This window comes from Delphinapterus leucas, chromosome 3 (assembly GCF_059928025.1).
Source record: "Delphinapterus leucas isolate spDelLeu-1000000601 "Yukka" chromosome 3, BTC_Dleu_Yukka2, whole genome shotgun sequence".
Taxonomy (NCBI): Eukaryota; Metazoa; Chordata; class Mammalia; order Artiodactyla; family Monodontidae; genus Delphinapterus; species Delphinapterus leucas.
Genome location: NC_143131.1, coordinates 143,039,901 through 143,066,887, shown reverse-complemented (window position 1 = coordinate 143,066,887; position 26,987 = coordinate 143,039,901). Strand labels below are relative to the sequence as shown.

Here is a 26,987-nt window from a genome sequence, read left to right as displayed (position 1 = left end):
AACCCTCTGCCGATGTGCCAGGAGTTTCTCCCATCGCTTTAGATCACAGCACTGCTTCTCAAAGTGTGGTTCTGGCACCAGAAGCAGCAGCATCACCTGGGATCTCATCAGAAATGCACATTCTCAGGTTCCATCCCAGACCCACCATTCAGGACCTCTGGGGGGATGGGGCCAGGCAACCTGCATTTTTAACAAGCCCTCCAGCAGGCTCCGATGGCTGTTGGGTGAGAACCACTGCTTTCAGGCTTAAGTCCTAACTCCTTAAAAGGGCTTCCAAGGCCCTGCCTGATAGGAACCTGTCCATTTCTCCCCTTCTCATCTCCTGTCACTTGAGTCTCTGCTCTCTGACCTTGGCCACGCTGCCCTCCTCTGTTCTAGAACGTAGTCTGGATCCTCCTCCGTTTGCACTTTTGCAGATCCCTCTCCCTAAATTCTGCTCCCTGCACTCACTTGGCAAAGCCATTTATCCTTGGCTGAGCCAGTGGTTGCTCAGGGAAGGCTCTCTGACTTGCATAGGGGTGGGGGGGAGGGGGAGGGGGAGGGCTGGGAAGGGCAGTGATCCTTTCCACGGTCTAACGTTCCTCTTTTGCTCTTAAGGCAGAAGTCATGCCCCTCCACCCCGGCAGCAACAGAAACGGCAGAGCTTCCGTGAGGTGACGTAAGTTTGGATCCAGGTGTCGATGCTGCATGTTTCCTGGACGCACCAGGATTCTCACTGATCAGCATCATTTCTGTCAGTATGGGAAAAGGAAGGCAGGTTCCCCCTCCATCACATGACTTCACAGCACCACCTACTCCTTCTGAAGCACTCACCATCATTCTAACTCCTCTTTTGTTTAGAGCAGTGGGTCTCCAATAGGCTGCGCGTTAGAATCGCCTGGGAGCCTTGAAAAATCCGGACGCCAGGCTGCACCCCCAATTAAGTCAGAATCTCTGAGGATGAGACCCAGGCATCAGTATTTTGATTTCTTGAGCTCCCCAAGTGGTTCCTCTGTGCAGCTGAGGTTGAGAAGCCTCAACGCTCATCTTCCTGGGAGCCTCCAAGCCTCCCGAGTGCAAAAGACTCTGACTCTGTTGTACAGGCTGTTTTCCCAGCACCTGGCATGAAAGCGGTGTGTTGAATGAATGCATAAATAAACCATGTGGTGCCTCTGCTGCTTCACTGGGCCCTTGATTCGGCAGCCAGGCAAAGGGAAAAGATTCCTGCGGGTCACATCCCAAGCCCCTGGATGGATGACACCTCCCCAAGCAAAAGAGACAGTTGGTTCCAGTACGGGGTCTAAAACTGAGCTGATGCCGGCGGCCGTGCATGAGTGCTGGAGGAGTCCGTGCCTTTCACCTTGGAATAAACTGATCCCTCCTGACTGAGAGAGACAGGATAGAGCAGCCAGCGAGGGAGGACAGAGGCCTGTTGGTAGATGAAGAGGGTAACAAGAGTTCCACAAAGGCAGGGATGACAATAATAAGAAAGCCCAATGGTTTAATTTGGTTCTTGGAGGATAATCAAGTTGCTGTCGCTCGGGTTGCTTACTCCCACAGCTGTCCAGCAAATAATGAATGTGGTACCTCCCTGGTATGGAAATAGGAACAAAGGCACGGGCTTTGATCTCTTTTTTTGTTATTTTTAACCATCCAATTTCTACACCCACTGAGCACCCCTATAGCCACAGGAGGCTCGTAAAAATACAAATAACACCTAAAAGGCCTGTGGGCACGGACTTGTTACTTACCGCAGGCTTATGGCTCCCTTTTAACTGCTGTTAAGATCAGGCTGATGATAAATTGCCCTGTATATTCTTTTGTTGTTTGCAGCCCAACTTTAGAAAATGTGAGGAAATCACTAAATGTTTGTTTCTTATAGATGTTAAAAGGGCTAGACAAAGAACCTGCCCCAGGACTGTAACTCTGGATTTTAGGAAGCTTTTAAGAGAATGACAACAATAATAGCAATTCCTCAACTAGACATTTCTGTGTGCCTTGGCACTCTTTTATATGCCTCTCTTGCATTAACTTATGGTTACAACAACCCTACGGTGTAGGCCCTAGTATTATTCCCATTTTACAGGAGAGGGAATGGAGGCACAGAAAAGTTAAGTAACTTGACCAAAGTGGCAGAGCTGGTTAGTGGTGGAGCCAGGATGTGAGGTCGGGCTCCAGAGTCTCTGCTCTCAACTAGGGGGACCGACTGTCCCCGTTTGCCTGGGACTGTCTGGGTTTTAGCCCTGAAAGTCCTGAGCCCCAGGAAACCCCTCAGTCGCATGCCACCTGGGATAACTGTCATTATCAAGGTCAGCGAGTGAGGGCTGGGCTCTTTTCACTGGTGGTCATGGAGGCGAACACCCCCCAAGAGCAAGGGAGAGGGCACAGGCTTTTATACTAGGTCACTTGTTTGAGGACGTTGGGCCCTCCAAGCAGTATCTGTGGCCTCCTTGGGCCAAAGTACCAGGTCAGCCCAGTAACCATGTGGCAGTAGCGTGGTGAAGGCAGTGGGCTCTGAATCCAGCCCTATCCCTTGGCTGTATAATCTTAGGCAAAAATTATAAGCTCTTTATTCCTTAGTTTCTTCATCTATGAAACTAGGGCAAGAAGGGTACCTATCCTAGAGGGTTGTTGGGATTTAAAAGAGAGAATACATATCACGTTACTTATCAAACTTAGCATGAGTGTTAATAGGTGTTAATGCACAAAAATACGCATGATGTGCAAACCATGTGTAAATGCACATAGTAAATGATCCAGAACTGATGGCTATTATTATTAGTGTTGTTGTCAGAAGTAACCTTGAAGAAAACAAAAAAGAAAAAAAAGTAACCTCAAATAGTAGCAGAAGGGTCCCGTATGGCTTGCGAGAGCCTCTGATTGGCACTTGAATTGGTGATGGCGAGGGAGTGTCCACTACTGTTTACACCAGGATCAGCGCAGTCAGTAGAGCAAAGACCCCAGGAAGGTGCCCTCCAAAGAGGAGGAAATGGAAATGAGAAAAGTGAGATAACTTCCTGAAAGTTACACGAGTAAGATGGGCACATAATGCGACACGCTATCTTCGGAATCCCCCTTAAATGCAAGAGGCATGTGAGGTGAAACTGTAAAGGATCCTAGGGCTGAGAAATCTCATTCAGGCTCAAAAAAGTATGTTAACAGAGAGGGGTGGTCTGCCCGGGGCGTGGAAGGGGAGCCCCGTGGAGCAGTAGAGAGTCAGGGTCAACTCAGCAGTGAGTGCGTCCTGCTTGATTGGGGGGAATAAAGGGACACCACTTGCCACTGACGAGTGCGGGTCCCGGTGCTCGGCACTTCTCAACCTCATTACTTCATGGAGTCTTTTCAAGGAGCATATAAAGTACAAGTTACTATCAACATCTGTGGCTGAAAAATCTGAAGCTCAGAGACTTAATGAACTTTCCCAGGGTCATAATCAGTGAAAGTGGTAGCCTGAGGGTTTGCACCCAGGCCCATCCAACTCTGGGCCCATGCACTTCGCTTCCCTCTAACCAGGGAGGATTCTACAGGGACAGGGTTGGCATCGGAATAACACGCCCCTTGCTTTGACTCTCTGCTTCCCGGGCGATCTTCTGATCTTAACTTCCTTTCCCATATAGATTTCTCCTGAGAGAGACAATACACTGAGAAGGAGATGTGGGTTTTCCTCACTGTGGATTAATCAATGACCATTTTGAGTTTATAGGTGGTTTAGGGGAGTGTGAGGTGTCAGTCTGGAGCTTGACCCACTCTGTTCATAAGATGAGAAGCGGACAGGATCCTGCCGGGTGAAGCCACCCCATGATGTCCTGCCTGAGTGGCTTGGTGGTCCCCAGTCAAGAGGGTTGCCCTTTGTCTCCAGCTCTACCCCACGCCCTTGATGGGTCTAGTGTGTGGAAATCAGGAAGTGAAAGGACTTCTGAGGGAGAAATCCCAGTGCAACATCAAGCATGTACGGAGTTGTTATAATGTGTCAGCTTCCAGAGTAAATTCATGAGCTTATTCTTTCATTCATTCGGTAAATATGTGCTGAGTATCTACCAAATGTCAGGTACTTTCTAGACACGGAACATATTAGCGGTAAACAAAAGAGACAAAGTCTCGCTCTTAAAGGTCTTACATTCTACTGGGGGAGACTCATAGCAAACAAATAAGAAATTAATACGGCATGTCAGATGGAGATAATCGCTAGGGGGGGAATAAAACAGGGAGGGGAACTGTGATGGGGGTGGTGTGTGAGGGGGATTGCTGTTATGTATGGGGTGGTCCGGGAAGTCCTCGCTGATGGGGTGATGTTTGAGTGAAAACCCTAAAGGAGGGGAGGGAGAGAGCCATGCCAGTGTCTGGGGGGACAGGAATCCAGGCAGAGGAAAGTGTAGGTGCAAAGGCCCTGAGGCAGAGAATGCTTGGGGTGTTGGAAGGACAGCAAGGTGGCTAGTGTGACTGGAGCAGAGTGAACAAGGGGACAATGTGGGGACAGATATATGCAGAACCTCGCAGTTTACTCTGAGGATGGTGGCTTTATTCTGAGTAACAAGAGCTCTGGGGATATTTTGAGCAGAGGAGTGGCCCGATGTGACTTGAAGTTTTAAAGGGTCCCTTTGTGCAAGGAGAACACACAGGGATGGGGCAAGGGTGGGATCTGGGAAGCTGGCCAGGAGGAGGCCATAGGGGTAGTCTTGGTAACTGTCGTGGTTGCTCAGGCAGGCTACAGGGGTGCCCTGCTACCATGGCTCTGTGTGGCAAGGCTAATTCTCTATGGATTTAGGGTTCCCTACACATACCCTCCAAAAGAAAAGACTTCTGAGACACAAAAGCAGAGGATAAAATACTTCGTCCATAATATAGCACTCCGGTTATGTAAATACATTTGAGTCCTCATCTGAGAATCAGTGAACAAATGGGGTTGAGGACACGGGATTCTGCCCTCCTCTCCAAGTTGCTTTTCCTTATTAAAGACAACAAGCAGAGTGAAGGGAAAGGGCAGCATGGGTGGAGGAGATCAGAGAAGCACGGGGTCTCCCAGGCTCTGTCCCTATAGTCAGGGTTGATAGTCTAACATGGAACAGCTCCAGCAAACGAACTTCCTGACTTTCTTAACATAATGACTTCAGACCACAGGCTTCATGTATTCTGCCAGCTTTGTCTAGTTCTTCTTGGCATTAAGGCCTCCTTGGACCATCCCCAAGCATCCTCCCAGATTATTAATCCTGGACTTTAAATCCCTTTGCATTCTGTTTATCTCTATAGGTCAGCTTGACGCATCTGAATTGTGGCACTCAAACACACTAAAGCTATCTCTATCTATCATCTACCTATCCACCCATCACTGATCCAATATCTATTTATCTATCTATATTTATATTTATTTATTAAGCTATCGAGCTTTCCCTACCAAACAATCTCTCCAAATCCTCTGAAGGCGTGCTCTCAGAGCACTGCATATCAAATGACCTCATACAGTAACCATATTTTGTCTTATTTTCTTTACTTTCTGCCTGGTACAGAAACAATAAAAACACTGCAATCTCCCCTCCGCTTTTCACCTTTCTCTCCTCTGGCTGGCATGGTGTCTCCCACCCCGCCCTTACTCACGAAACCAGCACCTTCATCATTCACCAATCCCCATCCCTGTGACGCGGGGAACCCTGTCGTCCTGACCGTATCCTGTGCTTTGAAACTCTACTTGCATGTAGTGTTCTAGTCCTTTTCTTAACACCTATTTTAGCTGATCAAGGACTTAGGGGGCAGGTCGCTGGTCATGATAGGGTTTTTATCTACCAATTGTGCAAGAAGTCTCCATCCGTAGGAGGAATGAGGAGACTTGTTTTCCTAGAGTATAGAATTCCAACAGTAGCCCATGCTATTGTTAGGTGCTATTCTTCAGTTTTGCATAATGAGTGTGCCCTTAGGAAGGCAAGAGCTTCCTCTTGGAAATCCTCTCATTTACAGAGAAACAAAAAATCCCTCCTTTCAAATACATTTTAAACATGCAAAACAGCAGTATGTTTCTGCCGTCACATTTTCGCTAAATGGATAATTGAATGGTGAAGGGGAGCGGCTACGCAGCTGCTTAACCTGCCGAGTTTCCACACATACACACTCCCAAATTGCAGCCGAGCAATCCCCGGGAGGCAGAAAGCATGACTGATTTTTCCAATAAAGCTACAAAAATCGATAATCCTTGTAGATGGAACGCTCACGTCTCTAACCATCTCAGAGCTTCACTTGCTCTGCTAGCCCTCCCAAACAAGCCTCTGCCTCTACCCGGGCACATGTTACCAATTCCATACCACCAGGACTTAGCCCGAGTTCTATTCCAGTTCTGCTGAATGTCCCTTTTAGAGAGGGCCTGCAATGCGCCTTGATTTAGAGATGCTTGGGTTTTATGGGGCTCTGGGAAACGCTGTTTAGCTTTTCCGGAGCTCCAATAAGTTCTTATGTATGGCTGTGTATGCCGGCATGATTAATGGCACTTGCAAGGTCTTGCAGCTTTCAGAGGTCGCCCTGTGTGTACTGAATAACACAGCGCAGGGCCAAAATTACCCTTGGATGAGAATCCTGGCTCCACACAAATGCAATGGCATTGCCTGCTTTAGTCGACATTGCCCGAGGCTTGGTACCTCTCCCTGACTGTGCTTCTAAGGAAAGTTACCTCTCCAAAACATTTTAAAGATAAAATGGGAACCATTTTGGTTTCTTGGTGATTTCTCCGTGCTGTGTCATAGGTACCAGGATAAGAAAGAAGGCTGGGAAAACCAGAAGGCTGCTATGCTAGTCTCTGACAAGACGTCCAAGGTCAGGGTAGACAGGCCACGGTGCGAAGCAAATTAAGCATCCATGCAAAATATGCTACAGTGTGTAATGCTGTGGTTGAGAATTTAAATGCACGAAAGTCAAGAGATTCGAAATGATGGTTCCCACAGCAACTATAACTCAGTTCTCTGGTGAATATAAAATTAACTTCATTGCAAAACATGCTGTTCGATTTACACCTTAATATAGTCACGGCAGAGTTACAGTCGCTGTGAGAACGCTAACTCTGAATTGTTTTGAATAATTAGTTTAATGAAAAGTTGGTAGCCATGTGAACTCTGACAGAAAGTCAACTTAAATTTAGGGGAGTTGGTCAAGGACGCCTATGCTGAGGGGCAGTAAGTCATTTTCGAAATCTGAGATAAGTTAGGGCACTCTTTGGCCAGGGGGCGCTGGTAAAGCAGAGAACCCCAAAGCATACTAACGGGGGGGGGTCATCCTCCATCACCAAACAGATGCTTCTGCAGGTGGTGACCTTACCAGTAGGTGAGGGTGGCTCCCTGGTGCCCATATATACTCTGATTTCATCGCTGGCCTCCAAAGTAACCCTCTTGTTGTAATTAGCTGGGGTCAAAGCAGCTGATCTAAACGGTGTACTGGTTACACCTGGTCTCTGTCAAGTCAACCTGGATTTAGAGCTCACCTCCCCCTGTCCCTGCCAGTCAAGACTTCCACCGATTGTTGAACCTCTCTGAGCCAGTTTTCTCACCCGTACGATGCTGATGGCAACAGTTTCCACCTCGCAAAACTGAAGTGAAGATTTGACGAGAGAAGGTCAAGACGTTAAGAATCTGGCACCAGGACTGGCAGGTTTTATGGTCAATACTCAGTATCTATCAGCTATTATTATCCGAAAGGGGAAGTCAGTCAATCCGTAAATTCAAAACATATACGACGTCAATTATTTGTCCCGTCTCCTTATTTCAGCCCAGACCGATTCGGTGTAAGCCTGAGTCAGCCGGCAAGGGGTGATAAAGACAGAAATGTGAACTGGAAGAAAGCTTCCTAAGCCATAGTGTGTCTTCAGGAAAGATACTTGAGGCCACTTCTATTGACGTTCTGAGACGAATCAGTTGATCATCTCTTCCACCAGATGAGTATTTCCTAACATTTTTGGTTACTGTTTCCTTCCCCATGAATCTGTTTTATACAATAAAGAGTAAGATGTTTTCACACCCTCCCAAGGAACATTTTTCACTCCATCGGGGGTGATTCTGTGTCATTTTGAATGTATGCACTAGGTTACAGGCCAGCACATCCTTTGTTCAAGCTCTCATGTTCCCAACTCAGGAGCAACCCTGTATTTACTCAGTTTTGGTTATTCCCTTTGCTATTCCTTCTTCCAATCCAGCTCTTGACTTTGTAACCAATGGGCTGTTTGGCCAGCTAAGAAACCCAGTATTTTTTTTTTTAACATTATAACATTTTTTTAAACATCTTTATTGGAGTATAATGGCTTTACATTGTTGTGTTAGTTTCTGCTGTATAACAAAGAAGAAACACAGTATTTTTGAAGCCAACTCACAGTGGCTCTTCACTCTTTTCCTCTCCAACTTTTCTCCTCAGATCTGATGTGCTTTCTCTTTTTCTCTCTCTGAAATGGCTCAGAGGGTCATACCCAGGGAATCTCAAGCCAGCTAGCACTTACAGAGCACCTTCTGTATTCCTGCTCAGGGCAGGGGATCATTCAGGCTCTTTCTGGGTAGTACTTTTGCTGCTGGGTGGCAGGATTGGCCAAACCAAAGGAATTGGTCCTGCCAGAGGTCATCTTTCTTGGGAGCCACTGTCAGGGTTTTAATAGAAAGGGGTGAAGCCCCAGCCTGGGAAGAAAAACAAATGAAAAGCAGAATCCCCAGCAATGTGCACTTCTAGCTCCTGAAGCCATTCCCAGCTGGCTTTAACTCCTGTCTTCCTGTGTCAGCCTCATGCTGTTTTCAGGGGCCCTGCCTCCTTCCCCTCAGTCTTGGCCTGTGGCTTTTTACCTCGCTGCGATCAGTATCAGTAACATTTTCATGTCTGCTAAAAGGCGGGATTTTATGACACTGCAATCGTTTGCTTTTACTGCTCAGAAAATATTTTAAGGTTGCATTGCTTAGTGTAACCCAATCTCACTGGTGATGGATGCGGAAATTTACATGTCAAGGTAAAGGCATCCCAGGAAGCTGAGGTCAGTTAGATGCACTGAAACCGACCTGTGGTCCTGCCAGGTATTTAACTCAACCTGGAATTTCACTTCAGTTTCTTCCGAAACCTGAGTGGGGCTGCGAGCTGAAACTGCAGTGGCCGAACTCCCTGCTGACCAGTGCATCTGGCCTCTTGCACTTCCCTTGAATGTCAGTGTCTGCCTTCAGGAGTAAATTTAACCCGAAGGCCAGTTCAGCCAGGTGGGCTTGAATTTGCCGGCAGATCTACGGTGAGCGTCACCTGCCCTGGCATTTTACACACCGTACCGTGGGCACTTTGGGCTTTACCAGATTTGGCAGCACTGAGGATGCCAGCGGCTACCTTTGCTTTTTTGACTTTCTAGAATGTCACCCTGAGGCCATTATGACAGAGGAGTCCCCAACATGGTGCCCCTTGAACTCCCCCAAATGTATGTTTGCTTATCTGTTCTAAAAATACAAATGATGATTTGTTTGTATGATATTGAATATTTTGAGAAGCGTAATGTATGGAGACAAAGAGCAGCCCCGGCGGACCTTTGAAAGCTTCCATTCTGAACGGCCACATGGAAAGCACACGTCGATTTCTCCCAAGGCAGCAAAAAAGCCATTTCTTTATATACTCAGCTATACTCATATATATGAAGAAATTGTTCTTTTAATCTACGTACTTTAAACGTATTCAATATTGGTTTTGATCTACTGGACGAGCTGAAACGTTATGGTTGATTCAGGAGGTTCAATCAATTGTGGCTCAGACTAGATTGAGGAAGGATTTCCATTGATTTCCTGCAGACCTTGAAAGTTTGCATCCCTGGTAAAGGCAGTTTCCTTTGACTCTAATGAAGAGTGTCCTGATTTGCAGGATCAGGTGGCAAGCTGGGTGGGTATGACAGCCTTTGTAGTTCCAATGTCAATAAGCTTCGTTTTCTCCCCAACACATGCATTTGAAAACGGCCAGGTGTTTCTCTCATTTTCGCATCTTCCTCTGAAGGATGTTTATGGCATGCTCGCATGCAGAGAATGTGAATGACTGTTAGTAGGATATCATGCTGGGAACTGTTCCCGGGAATCAGCAGCCTGATCTGAGACAGCTTGGAGGGAAGAGCACGGTAATCTAGAAAATGCAGGAGACTCGTGCTCTGCTGTCCTGGGGTAAAGATCAACAGGTTTACACTCTGCTGTACTGGAGTCTTCCTTCTGGGTCATGCCTGCAAAGCCCATGGAAGGAATTCCCCTGAGGAGAGCAAGACAGACAGCACATATGCCCAAGAAGCCGAGGGGAAGGGGCTGGGCAGGGGGACTGTGTAGGAAAGCCCTTGAGCCCAGTCATGGAGGGGAAGTGATGGCAGTGACAGAGCTCCAATCACTGATGGTCAGTGTTACTTCCTTGGCTGTTCTCCCCAAGGCAACTCAGGGAAGATCCTCGTTCCTGGCCCTTTACTGCACTGCTCTAGCCCTTGCGCCTGTTTTACACGGCCATTCCCACTAATCCACCGTGGCCACAGAGAGGGCACACGTGCCAGCTCTGTAAGGGAAAGACTTCTCCTCTACCATCGTAATTCTATCAGACTGAGGAAGAGAAAGGGACATAGGGACCTCAAGCAGCATGAATTATTCAGGCACGGTTAGTAAAATACAGGCATCCAGATTCCTGAAGATACCTATCTGGAGTTTCTAGGTCTTGAGCACTTGCAAAGGTAGCATTTCAGAGCATGGCATTAGACCAATGACCAATGCAGAGACATGTTGTAATGGGTGCGGATGTACCATGCTGGGCCTGCTGAGAAGTCAGATGGGTGCACACACATGCATGCACACACAGACGTGTACGCACTCACACGCACAGCACAGGAATGAGTTACTGGCTCAGTTGGCCTATACTGTTGAGATCTGGGGCTGAGCTGTCAACTGGAGCAGATGCAAGGAATAGAAGCCAGAGAGGGCAGCAGAGGAGGCAGTACTGGAAACCCTGCCCATGCTTCTTGAATGCTGTATTTGCCAGTCGTGTAGACCGTGGATTGAAACCAATGAGTCGACCTGGCTGCCTCGTGTCAAATCCTTCCTGATGCTGTTCACTGTGTATTGGGGGGCAAGAGCCTCCTGCTGGCCTCACAGGCTTGTTGTGAGGTTGACTGAGGCAACAGAAAGTCTTTGAGCTCCTTGGAGAAAAATTCACCATGTAAGTGCAAAGTATCACCGTTATATCAGGATAATGAGACTCCCGCCAGCTTAAACCAGTCACCAGGAGAGGTGGGGTATCAAAGAAAAGTAGCCAAAGCTACGCAAGTCTCAATCCAGGCAAATGATGTTTCCTCATTCAGCACTCAGCTTTCACTGGAGATGTCAGTGGCCACAGATGGGTGTCTCGTTTGGCCCCCAGTCGATGGGTGTCTCGTTTGGCCCCCAGTCTTGTCTGAATGGCTTGTACAGCATTTGCATAAATTTTGAGTTGCTTGCCAACATTTAAACGTTGGGAGAGTATGCGTACCAATCTGGATCTCTGGCTTCTACTGAAGAAGTGGAAAATTTGGCAAAACTAGGCTTGCATTTCTACATGGCAACATTCAGCCAGTGGCGGGTTGTGTCTGCCCTCCACAGATAGGGCCTTTAGTTTCCAGATTATTTCCAATCCTTACCATTTTACACCCTATTTAATGCACTTACTTATACTGGGCTTGCCTCACCCACGTAGGGGTGTTTGAATTTACATCTTCTTCTATAGATTTGGCCCTCCCTCCCCTCCCCATAGTCAACAAAGATACTGAATGCATGGTGCCCTCATTATCCAAATCTAGCTTAAGCACCCCCAGCAGAGGAGAGGCCTGTCTGCCAGCTCCTGCCAGGGGAGAACTTGGTTTCTCCCGCACCCTCCTCTAGCCAGTAATTCTACCTGAAAACCCCACAGTTTTCTTACTTAGAGATGTCCAAGCAGTAATCCAACTACATTAGATTATAAGCATCTAAAGGCTGTCCTAATAAATAAAAATATAGCTACAGCTAGCAGAAGATGAGATTTAATTAATGAGTGCTGTTTAACTGAACAAGCTGTGCCATCTATGGAGGATTAAAAGATAAAAAAGGAGAGGAGGGAAAATCAAATTTTAATGAGTTGCCATCTTCATTTGATTTAACTGTCTTCCATTGTTGGAAATATTAACACTTATGAGGGAGTCATTTGTGTGTATCCACACAGTTTGATACCTGACTGCTTCCTTTTATGTAATTACACTGTGTTACAAAGGAATTTAAACTACCATTTGAAGTACAGGGCTTCTATTCTTACATTGATCTCCTTGGGAAGCTAGGAGCAAAGCATGGTGCAGAAAAATAAGCCAAAAGTATTGGTAGAAACACCAGGAGGGTGTCCCAAGTTAGAAAACAGCAAAGTCTCATGCAGTCAAAAAGGCAGTAGAGGTCTAGAGTTCCTCAGGCTGTCAACCGCCCCTCTGCAAGTCACTTCTCATCCCTGCTGCCCCAGGGGCTCCCACGGAAGAGGGGAGGGGGCGTGTGCTACAGCCAGCTCACAGTAGGCACTTCATAAATGTTTCGTGACGAATGAATGAATGCAGTTGCCATTGCCCAGCTAGAACCAGAGAGAGGAAGTATGGACCCCAGACGTGGCATGCAATGAAACACATGTGGCTCTCCTGTTTATTACACCCACGTTCCTGCAGTTGGCAGTCGGATCCACCCTGGGACATTTCTACCGCCCTCCCTGCTTTACACTTGCTCCTTGGGTTCTCCCTTCTTAAAGGAAGAGAATCCAGGTGTTCTAAAGAGCTCCTCCTGCAAGAGTGAAATCAGAGGAAGGGCCCAGACACCTGGCTTAACACATGAGGTCTAGTACCCCGGCCTCTCTTTCTGGACTTTTGGGCTCCTTCCCATGCATTGTTGTATCCTATCCCTACTGCTTTCTTAACTGCTTACTCCATGAAGACACAGTGGGGATACTACAGTAAAGGCACAAAGAAGTGCTGTTCATGATGACTAAGCCAACATTTACGGAACATCAAGCACTGTGGTAAGTGCTTCACCTATAAGTGAAGCCCTCACAACAGTAGGGCATGGGTATTATTAATTCCCAATTTACAGATGGGAGAAACCAAAGCTTACTGAAGATACAGACACTGCCAAAGGTCACCCGACAGGCAATGGATTTGAAGCCAGGCCTGTTTCATTCACACATTTAATCTTTTTGCTACACATTTCCTTACACCAGCCCCTCCCTGCGAACGCATGATAACTACAGTAGTAACTATATGAGCACTGACAATGAGTGTTCACGGTTAGCAGAGAGGGAAGATGTTACAGTCTACAGACAGGATGTGGTAGCTGTTGAGAGTCTGGAGTGGGTATTGATGTGTATTATGTGTTTCAAGCTGTTTAATTCTGGGTAGACCGTTTTCGGCGCTAGGCTTTTCTATGATATGAAAACATTTCCTGTATCAGACCCCCAGAGAGCAGGTCTGTAAGTGAACAGATACAGATCTTTCTTGGCTCCATTAAATGGAGATACAAAGTTAAATCAATTCATATTCAAAGTATGGTGAGAAGCTGATAGCAACTTGCTTCAGGGACCCAACTCGACTTGCTTGCGTTCCTGGGTTAATAGGAAGAAGCTAGTTTCTCTCAACATCCTCAATCTCCCTCCCTATTCACAGGCGGGCGTTGCTATCACCAGCAACATCTGGGCTTCCTGAGCTCACATACACCTAACGGAGAGAAACAATCTCACTGCCTCTTGCCAGGATGCTCTCTTGCAGGGCCAAGCCACTACGTTGGAGTTTCGTGTCATCAGACAGTGTGTCTCTTGGATGGAGTAGCGTGACCAGTGAGTGACAGCTTGCTAACATGTTGGAATCAAATCAGGTACAAATGTTTCCTCTGTGTTGTGAGGTGGCTGTTTTATAATCTTTGGGGGCCCCTACCCCCGACATTGATTCTAGATGAGACACGGCTGCCTGGCAAGCCCTCTTGAAGTTAAAGCATAATTTAAAAAATAAAGAAATGCAATTCACACTTAGCAGAGCCCATCACTCTGCCTACAGCTTTAGACAGATGACGCTTCTGGGCCAGGCTCTAACCAACTTCATTGCTAATTTGACCAGGCGCTGCTGTGGCTGAACTTGGAATTCGTGGCCCAGGATCTTCAGCAAATTTTTTTTTTTTTTTTTACTGCGCTTTCTTTTTCTTTTTCTTTTTTAACCTCTTTATTGCAGTATAATTGCTTTACAATGGTGTGTTAGTTTCTGCTTTATAACAAAGTGAATCAGCTATACATATATTCCCAGATCTCCTCCCTCCCACCCTCCTTATCCCACCCCTCTAGGTGGTCACAAAGCACCGAGCTGATCTCCCTGTGCTATGCGGCTGCTTCCCACTAGCTATCTGTTTTACGTTTGGTAGTGTATATATGTCCATGCCACTCTCTCACTTCATCCCAGCTTACCCTTCCCCCTCCCCATATCCTCAAGTCCGTTCTCTAGTAGGTCTGTGTCTTTAATTCCTCCTGGACAACAATTACCTGGGGCTTTCTGTCTCTAGAACGCTGGTTAACCCTTGCTTTCTCTGGCAGGATGTAGTTTTTGTGATGTATAGTTTGGCCCGCTGGGTGATGCTGGGTGCCATGCATGATTAGAGCAAGCAGCCTCAAAGAACTGTGCCCGAAACTGCTGGAAACCTAGAGTCTAGGGGACATGGAAGCAGTTCCCTCTCCCTTCCTCCTGGGACATGACTATTAGGAAGGTGGGAGGCCATAGGGACTCTTTGATTGACAGTTGAGCTGGCTGAAAACGGAAGCAACCTTAAGAGTCAGCTGTGTAGACGGTAGGGGTCCCAAGGCTAAGTTGGGATCCAGAGCCTGGCTGTGTTTGGAGAACTTGTGAGCATCCCTCACTGTCCCTGGGTCTATAGAAGGTGTCTGAGGATGAACGCAGGTGAGGAAACAGAAAGGATCCTGTGGTCTGTTCTACAGCCCAGCCCTGGGACAAAACCTTGAAGTATGGGAGAGGGGCTATAGGCAAAAAATGAAGGGCTGTTTTCTCAAAGGAACATGTTACCAGCTGATAAAGTTTCCCAGTGCGGGAGAGTGTGGCATTCTCTCCTTCTGTGTGTAAACACAGCAGGGCTTCAGTAGGGTGGGTGCTGAGGGTCCTGGCTGGTACACCCCTGGCGTGGACCCGGGCAGTAGGGGAAGTATCCTAGGGTTCCCCTTAACTACATTTTGTAGGCAGCCTCACTGAGGGGACTGAGCTAGAAGAATCTGAATGGGCTAAAGATGAACATGTCAGACATATTTGGAAACTTCTAGGAATGTCTGGGGTGAGGGTGGGGAGGAAGCTTTGCAGTTGGGATGAACCGTAAAATTGAAGAAGTGATGTAAATCATTCCTTACCGGTGGGACGGACTTGCAGGGCTTGGGGCAGTGTGGGATCTGTCAGCCTTGGAACAGAACTCATGGAGGGCTAGACTGTGACCCTATTCTATTTCACGCATGTCTCATGTTGCCTACTGGTCTCATTTTGACTATCATCCCAGCTCACTTGGAAAAGTATATAAACTCTACTGAATTAATCTCCCCGCTTGACACTTGTTGACTGAGACGAGTCAGCCACATCTTCAACCGTTTGGGCACAGAAAGAGGGTAACGTCGCCATGGACCACAGAATGAGGTCATTTATGGAGAATCCCATGGTGAAAGCAATGGGAAAAGACTGAATAGGCTCCTGAAGGATCTTAATCAACAAAAAAACACTGGCTGGTAGCTTTTAATTACTTTCCAGATGTTGAATCCTATCATTGAGGACCAAGCAGGCCTCCCCTGTACTGATTACAATGAAAACATGTTTTTAAAAACAAACACTTTACTTAAAGCCAGGGATACTTTTCTAATTAGAGGAAAGATTAACTAAATGCATTTTCTCTTGTAATTTAATCCGTTTTAATTATCCCGAGAATGTTTATGATGAAATACTCAACTTTCTCCGAGCTGCTACTTGGTGAGGTTTCTTTCTTTATTACTCATGAAGGGAAAGGCTGAGAGATCGTCAGTGGTATGAAGGCCTCTGCGGGTCTGGTTATAACGATACATAGAAATGCACGATGGCAAGGATAGAAGAGGAGAGCAATAATCCCTGACTTCGGCTGGCGGGTTTTCAAAATGATGGTACCCGGGCTTCCCTGGTGGCGCAGCGGTTGAGAGTCCGCCTGCCGATGCAGGGGACACGGGTTCGTGACCCGGTCCGGGAAGATCCCACATGCCGCGGAGCGGCTGGGCCCGTGAGCCATGGCCGCTGCGCCTGCGCGACCGGAGCCTGTGCTCCGCAACGGGAGAGGCCACAACATGAGAGGCCCGCGTACCGCAAAAAACTAAAATAAAATAAAAAAATGATGGTACCCTATTTTCCAAAAGCAATAAAGGCAAGCCTTTGAAAAAGAGCTTGTGAAATAGAATGCTGTGAAAAAAGTGGGTTAGTATAAGAGTGAACCCCATGAGGCAGGCAACTTGGGAGAAAATGCAAAATCTGTTTCTTCCATGAACATCTGGGATATCCGGTATGACTCCTGATAACCCAGGAAATGAGCCAGGGAATTGCAAAGAATCCCCAGATATGACCCTTGGGTTATGCTCCAAGGAGTCAAGCAATTGCAGCCTGGGAGGAATGCGGGTAATTGTGAAGTTTATTGGGCTGAATAGGGACAGACCAGTGAGAGTCTTCACTCTCCAAAAAGCATGTGTGCTACTCAACTGAGTCGAAGTTGAGGCTCCTAGGTCATTCTTCGATGCACAGGGCCAGGCAGATAGAATCTTAGAACCCAGAGTCATGAGGAATGAGAAGGAGTAAGGAAAGGCGAGACCAGGACAAGGTGTTCTAAGACACACTGAGCTGACAACATCCTCAAATGTAGGAAATACCAGATTTCTTCTTAAAGGAGAACAGATTCCTACCAAAGGCCTCCAGAATATGTCTGTGGCCCCTATATGGAGAAACACTGGCTTAAAGAACTGAAGTTTTATTCTCTTCAAATAATAACAGAATTCCAAAGTAATATTTCAAGGGAAAAGTCTTTTTCCTTTTGAAGTATACTTATGGTCAAAAGGAAACCCAGAATTAAAAATAAATTCTCAGAGAACTCTTGGCTACCCCTGGATATGTCCAAGAGGTCTAGTTTGGGGAACTTTGGTTGAAAGCAGCAAACCCCAGTTTCACAATTGTATTAATATTAACCTGTATTAACCTAAGGATATTCAGATGTTTGGTTTCATGTACAATTGGGCTGTTTGGTAAAATAAGCAGGTTCGATTCCAGGTAAGAGAGGCAGTTTCTCTGTTAGAACCAGATGCCAGCAAGTTACAGAACAAACCTTTGGGAAATGGAGAGTGGGTAGGTGTTATTTTCGACATGCTGCTAACTGCCTGATGGATTGAGGGCAGATGTGTGAGAGGGAGACTGAAGGCAGCAGAACTGTCTTAAAGAGAAGTTGATGTTGATAATCCTCCCCTGTGCTCTGTCTTACGTTGGTAGTAGATAATGATGGTGATAACGGGGGGGATGATGATGGCGATGTTCGCTCACATTGATCTGGCTTTTACTTTATGATGGGCACTGGGCCATCTACTTTACATATAACCCAACGAGGTAGGTCGTATTCGGTATTCTCATTTTACAGATAAACTGAGGCACACAGAGGTTAAGAAATCTGCTCGGATTTGATCTCAGGTAGACTGACACGAAAGACTGTGTCTTAATCCCTTCATTATCATGCTTGCATTGCTCAGATGCAAGTGACGTGGATATGGTCAGGTGGACCTCTACTTTAACACCATTTCTTTTTAAATTAGGAAACACAAATATATCCAAAGAAGGCACACAGATCGCCAACAGGCACATGAAAAGATGGTCAACATAGCTAATTATTAGAGAAATGCAAATCAAAACTACAATGAGGTATCACCTCACACCAGTCAGAATGGCCATCATGAAAAAGTCTACAAGTGGGCTTCCCTGGTGGCGCAGTGGTTGAGGGTCCGCCTGCCGATGCGAGGGATGCGGGTTCGTGCCCCGGTCCGGGGGGATCCCACATGCCGCGGAGCGGCTGGGCCCGTGAGCCATGGCCGCTGAGCCTGCGTGTTCGGAGCCTGTGCTCTGCGACGGGAGAGGCCACAGCAGTGAGAGGCCCGCGTACCACAAAAAAAAAAAAAAAAGGCTACAAGTAAGAAATGCTGGAGAGGGTGTGGAGAAAAGGGAACCCTCCTACACTGTTGGAGGGAATGTAAATTGGTGCAGCCACTATGGAAAAGAGTATGGAGGTTCCTCAAAAAACTAAAAATCGGGTTGCCATATGAGCTAGCAATCCCACTCCTGGGCATATATCCGGACAAAACCATAACTCGAAAAGATGCATGCATCTCTATGTTCATAGCACACTATTTACAATAGCCAAGACATGGAAACAACCTAAATGTCCATCGACAGATGAATGGATAAAGAAGATGTGGTGTATACACACACACACACACACACACACACACACACACACACACACACTGGAATATGACTCAGCCATAAAAAAGAATGAAATAATGCCATTTGCAGCAACATGGATGGACCTAGAGATTATCATACTAAGTGAAGTAAGTCAGAAAGAGAAAGACAAATACCATGTGATATCACTTGTATGTGGAATCTAAAATATGGCACAAATGAACCTATCTATGAAACAAATAGAATCACAGACATAGAGAACAGACTTGTGGTGGCCGAGGGGGAGGGGGTTGGGGAAGGGATGGAGTGGGAAGTTGAGGTTAGCAGACTTCCGCTAATTTATACAGGATGGATAAACAACAAGGTCCTACTGCACAGCACAGAGAACTATATTCAATATCCTATGGTAAACCATAATGGAAAAGAATATTTAAAAAGGGAATGTATATATATGTATAACTGAATCACTTTTGCTGTACAGCAGAAATTAACACAACATTCTAAATCAACTATACTTCAATAAAAAATTTTAAAAAAGAAACACAAATATAAATGGACAAAAAGAAACACAAATATAAACCACTGAAGGAAGTTTTTCAATGCACAGAAGCATTCTCTAGGTAAATCAGATATAAACTGGAGCTGAGATGAGCAGATAATCAGACTAACAAAATTCACAACGTATTATCGGCAAAACCAACACTCTGCTGTATCCATCCCTTTGATGTAAAGTGTATCAGTATATTATGGGAATCTACCTGGAGACCCTCCCTGACCTTACAGAAGAGAGAAAGATTTGATTGTCCTGGAGTGGACCATTCCATCTGATGCATATATATTTGCATCAGAACTAATAAATTTCTGGAGACGGACACGTCCTTCGAGATCATCTCATCCAGGTGTGTTCTAAATCTAGTCAATCACATATTGCATTCGTGACATTTGCAATATCTACACTGTTACCTACTTAATATTTTTCTTCAAATTTACTTAGGCCTAATATCACTACCTGCTTTTTCAACATCCCTAAGCATTAATGCCCATGTAATCATGAGTTTAACGAGCTAGTTATGGTTTTTCCTAATACTTCTTTTTAAAAGCCCCATATAACCAGTCAATAAAATACATTTGCACACCAACAAAAACATCTCATGTTGGTGGACCACACTCTAGAAAGCAGTGATGTGGTTCACCCCCCTCATTGGCCTTGGGAAGAAACTAAGGTCAGAAAGGTTGTGTGACTTCTCAAGGGCACCCAGAATGTTCGTGGCACAGTCAAGCCTAGAACACAGAGCTCCTGTCCTCTGTCCATTTATTCTTCATGATACCACAATGAATCAGATAGCAAGTGATGAGAAAATGCCCATCATGAACATCTTATGGAGTTCATTGCTCCGGGGCCCTCTCTGCATTCCCTTTTTCTTTAATATAAAGTCTTGAGTGTATATTGTGGAACCCAAGACTGATAGTCTTGGAAGAAATGTTGATTCTTTGTAAAAGCTCAAGCGACCAAGTCCTCACTACATACACTCAGGGAGTGCAGCCCATTTTTCAACAGCTCTTATTCTTTGATGTTTTCCTTTCTTTTGAGTCTGGAATCTTCCTCATGCTAACTCTCACCCATGGGTTTCTGTTCTAAGAGTTCCATACTGTTTTTAGTTCTTTGCTCTTGTGAAGGCGGTGATACCTCGTATCAAGCTATCTACTTGTTGGATCTGGCCTTGTCCCTGCGGGCCACGTGCTAGTACATCAAGGGGACCCTCTGAAACATGAAGGTGATGGTACAAGGAATGCTCCAACTCACTGTCTCCCCACAGAACTATAACTGCAAGACTTCTTCCCCTCTTTTCTTTTTTGATGAGACCTCCTTTTCTGCTGGGGCATATGTTACTAAATCACGTAGAAAGTCATACCAAAAAAATGTTTCCATTTAAACTAGAGGATGGTTGAGCCATAAAGCCAGGGGGAGCTTTAAATAAATAAAAATGGAGATCCTAGTACAGGTTCCAGTAAGAGCTCCCGGAGGAATAGGTTACTGAACCAATCAGAGAATTAGCTGCTTCCAAAGACCCAGTGGGAAGGATGGCTCCGCAGTGGCTAATTTTATCTCAACTTGATATCTCATTGTAGAGTCATGAAAGCTCAAATGTTGAAGGATAATAGCTACAAGAAAAAAAAAAGTTTCCATAACTTAAATGAAGCTGGAATGAGATGCAGAAGCAGCTGTACTCAGTCTGAAGTTGGTTCATTTTTTTTTTTTTTTTTTTTTTTTTGCAGTACGTGGGCCTCTCACTGTTGTGGCCTCTCCCGTTGCGGAGCACAGGCTCCGGACGTGCAGGCTCAGCGGCCATGGCTCACGGGCCCAGCCGCTCCGCGGCATGTGGGATCTTCCCGGACCGGGTCACGAACCCGTGTCCCCTGCATCGGCAGGCGGACTCTCAACCACTGCGCCACCAGGGAAGCCCTGAAGTTGGTTCATTTTGACAGTCGTTTTCTTCCTGACCTGTTCCCTGTAGCTCCGAAGCCCTCTCCCTCTTGAACTGTGACCCTGTCTACTCCTGATGACAATCACTTAATCAGCACATCAGATTGTCGCACGGCTGGTTTTACCTTGGGTAAAGATTCATTTTCCTTATTAACATCACAAGAACCCAGTTCTTTCCCCAACCAATTATAGAGGAAAAATAGAAGGGTCCCAGTGCGATAGAGGGAAAAGAAAACTGTTCTGACTTGTGGTACAGGGGCAGGTTACTCAGTCCCACACGATCCTGGGAATCCAGTCCTCGTGATTCTGAAATGCAGCTGGAGGTCAGGACCACATAGAAAAAGTAAACAGACTGGAATAACCATTATAGACATTGCTCACTACCCAGATATCAAAGAGTTCAGCTAGGGTCAGAGCCTAGTTTTGGTGGATTTACTCTGTGTGTGTGTTAGCCTGTATTATTTAGAGTGGATATCTGGACAGCTTACGATAATAGCAACAATCCTCAATGAGCATTTTGCTTTCCTCCGTGTAATCTCCAGCAATAAGAACTTTGGTCTCTCCCTGTATTTTGCCCAACTATTCTGCTTGAGGAACATGTTAACATTTACTCTGTTTCTTTATAAGAGATGTTTATCTGAGTTTACTCTAGTTCATAGAGATTTCTGAGTTATTCTACGGTTCCTTTACGCCCTGGTGTTATAGACTTTGAATAGACTGCTGAGGTTGAATCCAGAGTATTAATAAGGGGTGGTGGGAGGGATGGCAGGTGATAGGAACAACAACCCATTTTAGGATTATATTTAAAGAATGAAACTAGTCTAACCACACAATGTGCCTTCTGATTTATTCATATGAGTAAACTGCAGCCTATTCAAATAATGCTAATATATTCCAAAGAGATACGCGAATTGTGGTTGATTTAGATTCAACGTCTATTTCTCCTCTCTGCAATTCTGGAGATTTTTGCCATACTCTGTATTTAACTTGTTAGAAAGAGTTAATAAAAGATCATTGCTTGGTAGAATCCAACCTGTTGGCAAGTTAGCTCTACCAGTTAACACTGAAATGTTATACCTTATATTTAAATCTTTAGCAATATGTATTAAATATCCAAATATAAAAGAATAATTTGGTTGAAAAATTCCAGAAACGCATCTGACCAAGCGTGGATAGATCCTGGTGATTCTACTTGATTGAGTTTTGGGAGGCTGTGCTTTTATCCTCATCCCTTTCCCCGCTGCATCTGTCTTCTTGCTTCCTTGGGTAAAATAAGCTTGATACACCAGGACTGATGTGAAATGCTTAGCTGACTCTTTGCAATGACCCTAAGAAAACTGTCGCACCATGAGCTTTTGAAAATAGACCACAGACAACCCAAGCACCCACTGCTTTGCCCTATCCCGAACCTCCCAATGCATTTTTTTTTTTTTTTTTTTGCAGGCTAGGTGCCATCTCATTCTTATTTGTTTTCTATTTTCAAAATATAGCATTTGAGGCTCTGCTTGAAAGGGACCAAAGAGCCTCTCTTTCTTTTCTGACCGTCAGTATCCCCGAGGAGGAGGACTGATTCTGGGCTTGTAAATTGCGGCATTCACTTTAGAGTGAATCGACAGGAGAGTCTGCTCAAAATAAAAGATTAAAACTCCATGAAACAGCTCTGGGGGCAGAGGTTGAAAAGCAAAAGGAGCAATGACATGTGTACGAACACCTCTAGATTTTGAATAGCAAATCTCACCAACCAAGGAATGCTTGGCTATTTCTGAGCAAAGCCCAATGAATGTAAACCTGTGAGGAGGTGGCACTGATACTACTAATAAAACCGCAGAGCCCTATTTTCTCACAAGGACAGACTTTGGTGATAAAGATCTTTATGACATACGTAATGCGAGCTCATGAAGTCATGAGAGATCATAATTCTGAAGGAGGGACTTTCCTGGGACGTCACTAGCTTCATTTGGGGGAGCTTTACTTGGCACATACATCTGCACCTTCTCTGTTCCTCAAGAGCTCACGGAGCTGTGAAACTTGAACTAGACACTTCAAGTAGCAAAAACACCTTTCTCTAATTCATCTCACCCAAAGGGCTGGCTAGAAAGAATCATCTCCCGTGTTCTCCCGCTGGCCACATCCTCACCATCTTCTATGAGACTCAAGTTACCATCTTCCCATTTCATCTTCAAAGGCCCCAGAGACATTTCCACGCAACACTTGTTCTCTCTCCACTCGCTCTCTGTGACATTTGGACCCTTCCCTTTCTCTTGGCCCCCGATGGCCTTCAAGTCACAATTGGTATCCTTTCTCTAAAGTGAATGTTGACCCTCTTCTCTTTTCTCCTCCCTCTCTGTCAACACTTGCGCAACTCTCCAATTCAGGGGTTGGCCAGTTTTTTCCTGTCTTTTTTGCACCAGACAACAAATGGCTTTGTGGACCACGTTGCGATGACTTAAGGCCAAGGTGCAGTGCAGAAGCTGCTGATACATCCACACATGGGTGTGGCGGTTCTCTACTAACACTTTGTTTAAGGGACACTGAAATTGGAATTTCATATGACTGTCATGTGTCAGGAAATATTTTTCTTTCAACCCTTAAAAAAATGTAACTATTCTTAGCTCGTAAGCCACAGAGCAACAGGCAGCAGGCTAGATTTGGTCCGCACCCCCACCTACAGTTCTCCAACCTCTGCTCTAATCCATCAGGGCTGCCCTCCTGTGAGCTCTTCCCGGAGTAGAGATGAGTTGTAGGTAGGACAGAGTCAGCAGGCATCCCTGTGGGATGCTAAACCCTCGGCAGATGCGGGAAGGGGAGAGCAAAGGGGAGGCTGAGGCTGGGTTGTGTGAACTGAGACAAAGGGGGATTTTCTACCTAAAGGTTACTGGTTGGCAAGAGCTCTTTTGGGGAGGGAGACTGGGGGCAATGGAGGTATGAGGGCGGGGAGGGTCTGTATTTAGATCACACCAAGCATGCAAAAGTATATCAAGAGGAGCACCCCTGAAGAGTGGGAGCTATTAATAAGGATTTTAAACTGTCTCAGTATTGGGCTGTGCACTTCCTTCCCTTGAAAGCCTTCTGAATTATCCCCCAGACTCTGCAGGGGACTGAAGATGAAAGCGGCTGCAGGGGGAACGGGATCTGGAGCATCATTGAACGATTGCAAAAACAATTCACTGCCAACAGACTGTCCCGGCAGGGTCCCAGTGCTATGGTCGTGGCCTGGATAGGCACGCTGCCCCTCGGATGCCCAATTAGATAGAATTGGGGGAAACCTAATGCAGAGAGCACTTTCTCTCTGCTTGACCACCCAAATGAACAGCATGGGAAACTTGAGTCTGAGCTCATGAGTCAGCCCTGGAGAAGCTCCTAACCCTGCCTCTCACTCCAGGTGCCTGGGGTCTTGGGGCTAGGACAGAGGGGAGGGCCCCCAACTCAATGGCTAGAATCAAAGGTAAGTTCAAGGGGCCATGTTAGTAGTTTGGGTAGAGACCTCTCTGAGAGTTTCCATGCAAGCACGTGGCCTCAGCCAGCTTGGCACGAAACCAACCCCAAACCGTGACACAAACAAAACCAAAACCGAAGAAACTTGAGAAGTATTACTTCTTAAAGAAAATGACCTTTTAAGAAATATTCTCAGTCATCAAGCTTTATATACACAGAGAGGTGACTGAGTGAGAATGAAATGGGGCCAGAGGAGGAGACATTTATCGATGGTGGTGGTGAGGGGAAGGGTCAGGAGCCCAAGGACAAAGCCTTGTCTTGGGACAACAAGGGGATGCTCAAACCTATTAGAGGGGTACCTGGTTACCCAGGAAACCTGGGAGTCCTGCCCTGCATCCAACCTGGTCTAAAAGAAGTGAGTTCAGTTGTTGCCAGCAAGCAGGGATCCGGCTGGGAGGGTATTCAAAAAGGGGAGACTTGAAGACCACAGTCATTTGGGGTGCTTGAAACCTCCAGGCCCTGACCATTTCCCATGCGTGCGCATTTCCCTTCTCCACGATTAGTAATTTGGATGGATTTTCTTATCCGATCTGCTCCCTTTCCTCCCCATCTGGAATTCTGGAAAGAAGGGAAAGCCTTTTCCAATCAGGACCTTGCTTTTCCCTTCCCTATGCCCTGGGAGATTTGGAGAGGCAGCAGGAAATGCTGGAGAGCACTCGTGTCCCTGCAGGAACAGCCCGTTGCAACGCACGACCATCACTATAGATCTACGATTTATGAAAATAAAGCAAATATGTGCCTGTTTCGGTGCCTGCCGTTTGCCTACCAATGGTGCAGTGTTCACCATTCCAGCCCTCTCGGCATTCACATTTGCCATCTTTACAGGTCCCGTGCTCAATGCAGCGGGGGTGGCACACGCGCTGGTCACAAGCTGCGCCTGTCCAGCCCTCTTCACAGCGGCAGGCTCCCCCGATGCAGACGCCGTGAGTGCCACAGTCTACTGAGCACACTTCTGGAAGAAAAACAATGATTACAGCTCAACACCACAGCCGGCGAAACCCTCCACTGGAGGCCAGACCACACACATGGCCCGGGTCCCTGGAGCTGGCCCAAGGCCCAGAGGTATGTCATCCTGGGCGGCCTGTCTCTCCACTGGCTGGGTATTCATCCACTGTGAGGTAGTTTCGAGAGCAGCGTTCTCACAGTGGGGTCCCTGGACTGGCTGCAGTGCCATCACTGGGGAACTATGCGGAAATGCAACTTCTTATGCCCTGGTTGGTCCTCTTGACTTAGAAACGCGGGGAGTGGGACTTAGAAATCTGTTTTGTCAAGTCCTCCAAGTGTTTGTGATGTACACTGAAGTGTGAGAACCACTGCTCTAGGGCTGGAGACCATCCCAGGAAGAGGTCAGACACTGTTGCTCAACCAGTTTGGTAAAGCCACCCGGGAGGTGCCCACCTGAAAAGATACCTGCGGAGCCTGACTCCCCAGCCAGCTGGGATTCTTTTCCCTGTTGAGAGCCTGAACTGACCAGAGGCCAGTCAGAGACCCAGCGGCTCCAACCTCACTGATGACTGCAGGCCCAGCTGTCACCCAGATCGGCACCTTGGTGGCAATCATGACCGCTCTAATCGTGCTGCATTTACACAGCCTCTTTCTCGAAGGAGCTCAAAGTCTTTCGTGGTTGGGGAGGAGACATACAGACAGATATGCACTCTCTGGCATTCCAGACCTCTCACTCGAGGACAAGCACGTGCCAGACATTCATCCTTATGACAGACTACTGAGGGAGGCATGGCTCATCATGCCAGGGGAGGGGAAACCAGACCAGGAGGGTTAGTGACTCACTCCAAGTCACACCGCATGTCGGTAGCACCGCTGGGTCTTGGATCTAGGGCGCCCCCTCCCCCCATCCTCCACAGAGCTTGGCCTGGACCACCAGCATCAGAGCTGCAGGCAGAGGCAAGTGGGCTGAGAAGATACCCAAAATAGCCCATTTTAACTGACTCTTCCTTTTTTTTTTCCTTCTGGAATGAAATATTCATTTCTTTCCCATTGTAGCAAAGCTTCGCATAGATTCCCTTCCTGATTGCCATGGTAATCTGACAGAAGGGGGCGGAAGGATGATGGCTTGCTTGGATAGGCGCTTGACAGTGTGAACGGAACCATTCTTGGAAAGGTGGAGACTGGCTTGAACTGTTGAACCATTCCATTTTAAGGTCACTAGGGAGGTAAGACACGTACTCTTAATTTTAGGAAAATAAAGGGTACAGTGCCACTTCATTATTTTCCTGTCACTGGAGTACTGCAGAGCTTTATAACATGTTCACCTGGCACCGCGAGGGAGCGTCTTTTCTCCTTTATAGGACATTCCATTCAGTTTGTCTGGGACTGAATTGTTCTGTTTGGTTTTCTGGTACCTTTAGGGGGCGTACATAAGAAAGCTATAATGCAAAGGGAAGCATCCCTCCCGGGCCCCTCATCCATTTGCAGTGATGAAACCAACGAGGCACAAGGACCAAGTGGTGTTTGTTTGTTTGTTCTTTTCTCAAGGATCAAAGACTTCATGACTGAGGATAGAGTAAGAGAGGTACTATGCAACTGACCAAAGTCCCTCCATCCCGA

General features: G+C 46.5%; 1 protein-coding gene across 1 annotated transcript in view; it reads right to left on the bottom strand.

Moving 5' to 3' along the window:
* TENM2 (teneurin transmembrane protein 2) overlaps positions 1-26,987 on the bottom strand; it is a 465,471-nt gene that overhangs the window by 136,357 nt on the left and 302,127 nt on the right. Inside the window, exon 12 of the mRNA XM_089909643.1 lies at positions 25,189-25,374. Within this exon, the coding sequence (XP_089765769.1) occupies positions 25,189-25,374 (186 nt within the window). The remainder of the gene's footprint in view (positions 1-25,188; positions 25,375-26,987) is intronic.